Below are 10000 nucleotides of genomic sequence, written 5' to 3'. Positions count from 1 at the left end.
GAGCGCAGCGCTGAGAGACGTGGCTCGAGCCTGACCAGCGTCTCCACAAAGAGGCCCTTTCTTACATATTGCATGGCCCCTAACAGCGCGGGCCGGCGCTCTCCTGTAAAGGTGTCTCCTCAGATCCACGCTCTGGGCGGGAGACGCTCGGGAAGCACTGAGACGTGCGCTCCTCCACTGACACCTCACACATACACACACACACACACACACACACTGATACACTGTGACATGGCAGAAGTCCTCAAAGAGCTCAGTTTCCGCTGGTGAGTGAAAGACACCTCAGCAAACACAAACACACACACACACACACACACACACACACACACACACACACGCAGGGAAGCCTTGCATTTGTCAAATGAAATTCAGCTCTGATTTTGGAGACAGATTAGAGGTATTTCCCTCTTGATTCTGCAGCTAAATTAATAGATTTCTTAGCTTCCTTCATATAAAGAGCATCCAGAAGGGCTACATTACTGTGGCTGAGGCAGGTTAAAAGCATAGAGCTAGCAAAACAACTGCAGCCGTGGCTACCGCTGTGGACGCCAGGGGCCAGTGGATGAAAGACACTTTGTAGGGGTGCGATTTGTTCTGTCCCACAGCTACCCCCCCCCCCCCCCACAACACACACACACACACACACACACACACACACACACACATTCACATTCACACAGACCCCCCTCCCAACCCGCTAATCAAGCAGACCCTAATTTGAGTTCCAAGTCCAGCGCCGAGGAAGAGAAGGCAGCTTGTTACTTTGAAGAGTCCCAAGTGAATAACAGAGATAAAAGATGCAGGCACACACAAAAAAAGAGAGGGAGAAGGGGAAGAGAGAAAAAGGGAAAAAAAGAATCACAAGGCGCCCTATTCTCTGCCCCGTCTTTGCTTTGGACAGCTGAACCATTATGACTAAATCTGAATGACTTTTTTCCCCTTCCCTGCTCCTTTCTTTCTCGGAGGAGAGGGGGGGAAAAAAAGGAAAAGAGAAACGCTAGAGCACTGGAATTTCTTTGTCTCCCCATCAGTTGGCTATTGTGAATCCTCACATATGCAGCGGGCCCATCATAAGTAAATTAAGAGGGCTCTAAAGGCAGGGATTGTGTCGGGGCCGCAGCCCCACGCACACGGCACATAGCTGACATGCCAGACGTGCTGAGGGAGGGCCCAGCTACACGCTCCTCACCATGGGAAAGGTGTATGCCTACACACGCACACACACACACACACGCACACACACACACGCAGGCACACGCACACGCGCACGCACGCACGCACGCACGCACGCACGCACACTTGTAGACAAACATTATCTACCCACTGTCCTTCACACACACTCTCTCAAACACAAATGCTGTAGCATGCACACACATGTACTGCACATACATTACACAATACCCTCAACATAGCCCAAAACTCAAAGAAGTGCACAGGATGATTTCCAACCTGCAGACTCTTCACAGCGGCAAACAGACAACGATTTATGGCACTCATATGCTCTCCACAGTGAGCTGGCCCTTTTGTCCAAACCCTTCTCAGATGCAACACAAAGAACCAGTTTACTCCGTGCTAAACTGCAGTCAGTGCCGAATCACAGCATCCTGCTGCACTCAAATCTGATATTATCCAAAGCTAGAAACTTTGTGTGAAGTACAACTGAATTTACATTTAGCATTTGCTGAAGCGCACTTAACATGTATAGCTAATATGGAGGCTCTTAGTATGAGAGTGGATAACCTACTCTCATTCATGTGTACATTTGAACATATTTTAATGTAGTTTGAGACTGAAAAAAAAAGTTGTTTAAATGATGAGCTGAATTAGGAATGTGTGTGTATGTGTGCGTGTGTGTGTGTGTGTGTGTGTGTGTGTGTGCGTGTGTGTGTGTGTGTGTGTGTGTGTGTCTCATCTCTTCCATGCACATTCATATACACACCCACTGAAGTGTGGGCCAGCCATTTTGAGATATGATCTAGACAATACGAACAACATCTGTTTCACCTGGCCTTCTGCCTCCGACATAATCTAAACTTCTCTAATCCCTCTAATAGAAACACTACTAACAAGCGGGAGCAAAGATTCACTATCTCATGTCCGAGCACGGCAGTCAATGCCATCAATTCTCCGAGCATGAAAATGGATGGGATGTAATACCACCCGAACGGCTGAACTCTCTTTTCTGGCCCGCTGAATGACCACAACAGATAACTCTGCATTTTAAGCACTTAAGATCAATTAGCTCTGTTTGCTTATGTTAATACTGCACCATCAAATAGCTGCATTATGCATCCGGTGTGTGTGTGTGTGTGTGTGTGTGTGTGTGAGAGAGAGAGAGAGTAGGTGTAATGGGAGGCTGAGAGCAAATGACTCCATTCCATAAATATCCTGCTCATGACCATTTCAACACATGTTGTGTCTCACACAAAAAAAATAGCGTATATACATACAGCATTTTTAAACATTTATTCTTTGCTTAAATGAACACGCCTAAAAAAGGTTCGGAGTATGTGTATGCTTGCAAAAGCGCAGTGTCTTATTTGACGTTGTTATTTGTACACGTTGTAACTATACAAATCACAACATGTAAATAGGAAAATGTTGGAAATCTTTTGTCACTATTGGGAGGTGTAGGCTAATGAAGCCGGCCACTTCGAGGCACTTGTGCTAAGCTAGACTAGCGGAGGTTTAAGTCCCAAAAAGTTGGCATGTTCCTTTAAAAATATCTGCCTAGCACTGTTGTAAAAGTGGCTATTGGCTATTAAGCTGCATTTCATTTTTCATATTTCTGACATTCATAGTGCACATGAATGCAGGATTTAAGAGAGTGGGCTGCGCATCATCCAAGGCCATCCTAATCACATTACAGTCTGAATGGCAGCCTCCAACCATACCGGTTTGAAAGAGAGACAGCTTCATTGCAAAACATGATTTCAGGGCAAATAATAACAAACCTTGACAGAAATAATAACAGAATAAATATCTCTCTGTCTGTAGATTTGTTTGCCAGGTTCAGGTTAGTTGGATCTGATAACACATTGATGTCAACAGGACATCTAAACAGGCTAATTAATATCATAAGAGATACACAACAATGCTCTTCGCACCCAACCAAACACTAGATCTCAGTGATACAGAACAAGAAACACCAGACAGTGGCTGGACCTGGCAAAGCCGAACTCACAAACCTTTTTCACGAGGAGATATTTAATCTGTTTCATATTAAGCCTTGTTACTGTTTACCCAAAATAATTTTTATTTGCAATAAAGCCATCTCTCTTTCTAACTGAAATGGTTTGCAGGCTGGCATTGAGACTATAATGTGTTTAAGATGGCCTTGGGTGATGCGCGTGACGCTCTCTTAAATCCTGCATTCATCTCCAGTGGCATGCACAGCAACACCTTGACCTCTTCCTGTTTGCACGGAGGGGGGGCGAGGGGAGGTGGGGGGCATTTGGCGTCAAACCTCCAACACTGGCCAACATTCAAGGTCTGATTCAAAGCAGAGCAACCTCTGCAAAACAAGGGGCAGTGTATCAGAGATACACAAGCAAGAGAGAAAGAGGGAGAGAGAGAGAAAGAGAGAGAGAAAGAGGGGGAAAGAGAGATAAAGAGAAAGGGAGGGAGAGAGGGCGAGAGATAGGAGGAGTTTGTCTCCCCTGTGTCCTTAGGAACCCCTATGACTGTTAACATATTCTTTGGAATAGAACACCCTGCGTGCACTGGGAATCTAAGGTTTGGGCGCTGGTCACTAGGCTGGAGGTTGTTGTTGGAGCTGCATGACCAGGCGCTGAGGCTCTACCCCTGGTTGCTGCCCCTCTCTGGGCCTGGCCCTCCCTCCCCTTGCCCTCCCCCTGGGGCGGTGATGGTGGAGCGGGGGCTGGTGGGGTCCCTGTGCGGCTGGAGCCCGGTGCCGGCTGTAGGGGGAAATCCAGCGTGACATGTAGCAAAGCAGCCCAGCCCAGGCTGTGCCAGTGCTTAAGCGGCATTACACGCCCGCAAGGGTGCCATTTCGCCCTGCGGCCCCGGCTCAGATAAGCATTTCATTTGGCCTCCGAACGCTGCTCTTTCGTTTGCCAAACGTAATAAAAATGCCGCTGCTCTTCTGCACTGCATTTTCTATGGCTATTGTCATATTGTCCCGCCCACACAAAAAGGTCTGACGTACCTACTTAATTTCAATTTGTAGGAGATTGTGTGTGTGTGTGAGTATGAGAGAGAGAGAGAGAGAGAGAGAGAGAGAGAGAGAGAGAAAGAAAGAAACAGTGTTTTTGTATGCAACCACCAAATTTTGTATGCCCCCCATCCCCTCCAAGCTCCCACCCAGTGGTGGAGTGCTGTGCAGGGGTACACACACAAACACACACACACACACACACACACACACACACACACACACACACACACACACACACACACACACAGTCCTGTTCAACACACTCTTATTTGCTCCCGGGCTTTCAGCAACACCCCATCAGGGGCGAGAGCGAGAGAGGGCGCGGGCGCAAGCTCACAAGAAAACAAGGTGTGCCTTTCTGCTGCCGAATGCCACAAGCTAAATTCCTCAATTCATTAGGGGGGCTGAAACAGAGCAACAACTCTCCGCCTCTCATTCATCTTGCAAATGTGCTCCGAAGAATAATAATTTACTGTAGCTCGTATTTCACCTGAACGGACGCACGGGGCAAACAGTTGACTATTGAGACGCGGGGGAGAAAACTGCAAACTGCCGCACTTCTCCTGTGTGGGTGGGGGAGCTCGGGGATGGAAGGTGTAGTTCAGATCGGCTGACAAGCCCTCCTGCTTACATTCTCTCTCTCTCTCTCTCCTCTCCTCTCCTCTACGGTAAAGAACAATGTCTGCAGCTCTGATCTGATCTGACCTGGGTACAGGCTGGCTCTGGAACAGCGCCCCAGTTCTCCTAATTTGGCCTGAACTGATCTGGAGTCAGCTATGTTCTGAGGAAGCTCGCCCACCCACTTCATGCACTCTTGAACGGTGAGAGGGGGGTGTGCTGCAGATCAAATCAAACAGAGACCCGAGGAGGAAATGAATTTCTGCTCCTTTCTTTCAGTTTGTCTTCAGTAAATTAGAGGAAATATTTCTGCAATGCATTCCCGACAATTGGTTGTAATTGTGTGGACGGAAAAAAAAAATGGGATACAAATGTCTCATGATTGAACTACTTCTTGATTTGTTTTTTCCTCAAAGATGTGGTATGCTGAGTTGTGCTGTTCAGAGGTTATCAAGGACAGCTTTCAAAAAAGAAAACATTGATTTTACAAGGGCACCTCCATATATGGATAAGATTGCAGCACACATTGTGTGTATGTGTGTGAAAATACACACACACACACACACACACACACACACACACACACACACACACACACACACAAATATGTTCATGGTTATATGTGTGTTTACAGATATGGTGTCATATATCTCCATAGGAGCTCAAACACCACTTGGTAGGAGCCATTAGGAATAAAGCTGAATGCTAAATTGAATAATCGTGTTTTCAAGTAAGTCCAGCTGCTCGAACAATTGGTGCTCTGTCTGCGCGCACAGTCCCCCCTCTGTCCAGACGGAAAAGCAAGGCCAGGTACGACCAGCATCAAATCAGTCTCAGCTGCGGCTCTCGCTGGCCATGCGCTCCTCTTAAGAAGCTTCCACTTATCAGGCTTCCACAGGACCTCCAGCACCAAAGCCCAGACAGCAGCCTCAAATTGATTAGGGGGAGCCTGACTTTCTTAGGGCCCAAGGAGCTGTGGCGGCCATTTTTAAGCACACACACACTAACACATACACATACACACACACACACACACACACACAAAAAGGGGAAAAAATAGCATTGCACAATGGCCAGCTTTCTTTGTCGCCCATTTTTATGTTGGTCCTGAGGGGGAAACCTTAATGGACTCTAGCTTGTGTTTATATTAAGCCACTGCCTTTTCCTCTTCTCTTCTGAGTTGTGTAAACTTCTCTTTTTTTTTAATCTTTGGACTTTGAGCACTGCCCTGGGCTGAACGCCTCACATTCAGCGTTATAGTATAAATATATTTCGCAATGCTTGACCAATATGGAGTACATTTTCATAATGAAATCTCAAACTGTCTGAATGTAATGGCTATTGTATTGCATGTGTACAGTAATAAAGAGCAATACAACATGGAAGGCTCGGAGATTTGTGAATTGAGTAGAGGTGTAACACTCACAATTACTATGAATATACAGTATGTATGCAGACAGTATAGCCTCATTATGTTTCCTCTGTCGGGGTATCTCACCTGTGCGTGTAATCCTGTCTGCATTATACTCTCTCTCTCTCTCCCTCTCTCTGTCTTTCTTTCTCTCTCCCTCTCTCTCTCTCTCTCTCTCTCTCTGTCTCTCTCTCTCGGCCTGCAGTGGGCCTGTGTCTGCAGCTCTGTGGCTTGGACAGCGTCCAGGCAGCGGGCCTCTCCTGCTCTGTGGTTTTGTTCGTTGCCCGCCCCGCCGTTCCTCCTGATTGACAGCTAAGCTCAGGTATGAAAACAAACAGTTACCTCTCACACTGGCGGCTGGAAAGCGATCTGCCTCCCGACTCCGCTGCGCCGATGCTCCTCGTCTGCTTTCTATTCCGCCACGGTAACCAAAACTGTGAGCGACCTCGTTTTTAAGTGCCTTGATCTAATCAATTCAGATCTACTGTGAATTTCAATAGCCGGAAAATAAAACAAAACAAAAAGGGACTACAACTATGTAAATTCCGAATGAACATGATTACAAACTGTAAATACTTTCCAAACCAACTGGATCACCACAACATCAACGTCTCCCCGAACAAAAACCGGTGGCTTAACGCTTCATTTTGTGTTTCGGGATTTGTTTTGTTTTGTTGTTTAGCTGTTATTCCAGTCCCCCCTGTGAGCGGTTATGAAGCCGGGACAAGTTTGAACACAAACGCAAAGTCAAAGAATGCGCCTGTCAGGGCTGCAGGTGAAACAGCAGCGGCAGCTCAGCCCAGCCCCATTGTTCTTTAGCTCCAGAGAACGCTCAGGGGATCATGCAGGCTGACTGGATCTACACCTCCCTCTAACCCCCCCCCCCCCCCCCACCCCCCACCCCACCAGCCACACACACTCCTACACACCCCATCCCCACCCCCCCCCCCGGCTCTTGACACGGCACACATACAGCGCGGATGCCTCAGCAGGTTCACGGGGTGAGAAATGTGTAAAGCAGTTTAGCACAGAATGTGACTGCAGAGGAGATAAAAAAAAAAAAAAAAAAATGGGCTCAGATCCACCACTTAGTTGAAAGACATTTTTTTTCTGGCCAAATAAAAGGTGCGCCTTCAGCTACTTGGCTCAAAAACGTACTCGAGATTCAAAGTTATCTACTCTTTACCCGCTCATTAAAAAGGAGTCGTTTTTAACAATAGTTTACGGCAAAAACAACAAACACAGTTCTTTGCAAATTGCGCAATATCACTGACGCTCAGGTTTCAAAACAAGCCAGAAGACAACAAGAGCAACACAGAGAAAAGGGTTGCAAGGCTGATCAGGCAGTCAGTAGCTTTTTATCTGCATGTCAGTCTTTATCTTCCACTCTCCAGCGCTAATTTGAACATACATGTATGCTTGGCCTTTCTATTGATTTTAACCTAACAATTAATGCAGACTCTGATTCCCCCGTAACACTTTAGATCTTAATCATAAGGTGTTTTCTGTTTGGTGCTTTTGTTTGGTGCTTTAATTAAGGAGACCTTGTGCATCTCCAACCCTGGGTTTCCTTTTTAATTGCCTGTATTTACATGAGGCCGACTTCAAACACGGAGAGAGACATTTGTAAGGGGGAGCACAAAGCAGGCCTTTGAAATGTCTACAGTCAAATGAAATGGCACACTAATTAAAAACCTTAGGCTGCCGATGCGATATGAAAAGCATTTCTGGTTGCGAGTCAGCTGCAGATTCAGGTCTCTGTGCGTGAGTGTGTGTGGGAAATCAAGAGAGCACAGTGGGTATTATCAGTCCTCCTACCTGGCTGCTATGACCTCACCCTTTCAATCAATCACAAGTTAAAAATGCCCTGTAATTCAAATAGATCTGCTTTCAAAAGGCTAAATCATTTTGAACATTTTATCCACAGCACTTTGATCTACAGTAGCTTATACTTGGGCAGGTACAATGAATCTAGTTTACCAAGGCACAGCGTGATTTACATTGGGGTTCATTAAGGTTATTAAGGTTATTAGAATGTACGACTGTTCCCCCCTCCCTCCCTCCCTATATACAGAGTAAATCAATCCAATAATTAAAAGCAAGGGCATCTGTTTATAATTCTAAATTGCGCAAGATGATGGAATGTGATAACCTGGGGACTCATATTACATTGAGAGAAATACAGTCAAAGAAAATATATAACCGGTTCTGAATATGTTGCTATTTGCTTCCTGTGTGCGGTAAACAAATAGAGTTACATTGGATATTTACTGGAACCTAACTGAGGTAATTCCAGGATGATTCAAATATCAGGGCAGAAAGGGAGGGAGCTGGTGCTAAGGCACAGGGGAATGGGTGTGGAGAGTGACCCAAGAGAAAGGAAGAGCGAGAGAGAGAGAGAGAGAGAGAGAGATACTGAGGGAGGAGAGCAGGGCTGGAGCCAGAGCGAAGCCTGTATTATCAGAGCCGAGGTACTGCGCCTTGCTCTGCTACATAAACACCTTCCCTGTAACAGTCTGTGCTAAGAACTACATCAGAGACAGAGAGAGAAATACAGAGAGAGAGAGAAAGAGAGAGAGGGGGAGTGAAAAAATAAAAGGCAGTGCCAAACCCAAGCCCACCTTCTCTGCGAATAAACACATTTCTTTTTTTCTTGTTCTTTTTTGGATGAAATGTGTGGAGGGTGTTTGCCCTGTGTGAGTTTGGTAGTGGTGTTGCTGGGTGTCAGGGCGAGGTCTACCACCCCCCCCCCCCCCCCCCCCTTTTTATCTGAAGCCACTCTAGTCTCAAGCTGAGCTCAACCGTCACATGAGCCATGTGCAGACCTGGACCCACACCGTGGAGCTGGCCAGCTACAGTCACTACAGTTACACTGCCCCACCCCCCACCTGCCCCCCCCCCCCACACACACACACTGTCTAACCACTATTTTCATGCACCCATGTATATATGGATAGATACTGTAGATGAAACACACACAATATGCACCCAAATACACTGTAGACATACAGAGAGACAACAGATATAGCTTTGACAGAGCATGACAGTGAGCACTGGACTGCACAAAAGAAAATGACCGCATGTGCGCCACACAACTGTGGGGAGAGGGACTCTGACCTGGTCACCCAGGGGAGATGGGGGGGGGGGGGGGCAAAAGACCGAAGGGGGATCAGCCAAATGTCTCTGTGTTCTATTACAAACGCAGGGGCTGCTTTTCACATCCATTCTGATAGGCAGGAGGTTCCCTCTGCTTTGATGATGACTCATTTTTCCGTTTTTTCCCCCCAGCCCTCCTTCTCCCTCTCCCTCTCCCTCTCCCCCTCGTTCCCTCTCTCCCTCTCTCCGAGGAACCAATGTGGTTTGAGTGACCTCCGCATGCAAGCTTACCTTTTATCTCTCCCAGAAGTTCACTGGTGTTTAGTCGCTCCATCTTCTCCTTCCAGTCTTTGGAGAGCAGTGTTTCCATGCAGGAGGACTCTGCAAAACAGACAAGAAACAGACAGACAGCCTATTAATGGCTTTGATTTAAAACTCAGTGGAATTTCTATTTAGTCATGTTTTTTTCCCCTAGATTTGCATGAAACCTTTTGAAATACGTGTAGGGATGTCTAATGAAGTCATTATGTCTTAGTGGGATATTGCCTTTGGAAATATATACACAGCAGATTATTTTATTTTGCAACGCTGCCAGGAAAATGTTGACAAATATACACAAACATTTTTTATTCAGATTCACAGTGTGGACACATGACAACAAGAGAGAGCTGTTATCCATAAGTCGGGTCAAAATGAGG

At 46.5% G+C, this 10000-nt stretch overlaps 1 protein-coding gene across 11 annotated transcripts in view; it reads right to left on the bottom strand.

Annotated features, from left to right (window-relative positions):
* sox6 (SRY-box transcription factor 6) overlaps positions 1-10000 on the bottom strand; it is a 176537-nt gene that overhangs the window by 76062 nt on the left and 90475 nt on the right. For all 11 annotated transcript variants that reach the window (XM_062548505.1, XM_062548506.1, XM_062548508.1 and 8 more), the window contains one exon: positions 9594-9683. In XM_062548505.1, the coding sequence (XP_062404489.1) occupies positions 9594-9683 (90 nt within the window). The remainder of the gene's footprint in view (positions 1-9593; positions 9684-10000) is intronic.

The sequence above is a fragment of the Sardina pilchardus genome, chromosome 11 (assembly GCF_963854185.1).
Source record: "Sardina pilchardus chromosome 11, fSarPil1.1, whole genome shotgun sequence".
NCBI lineage: Eukaryota > Metazoa > Chordata > Actinopteri > Clupeiformes > Clupeidae > Sardina > Sardina pilchardus.
This window is presented reverse-complemented; position numbering and strand designations above follow the sequence as displayed.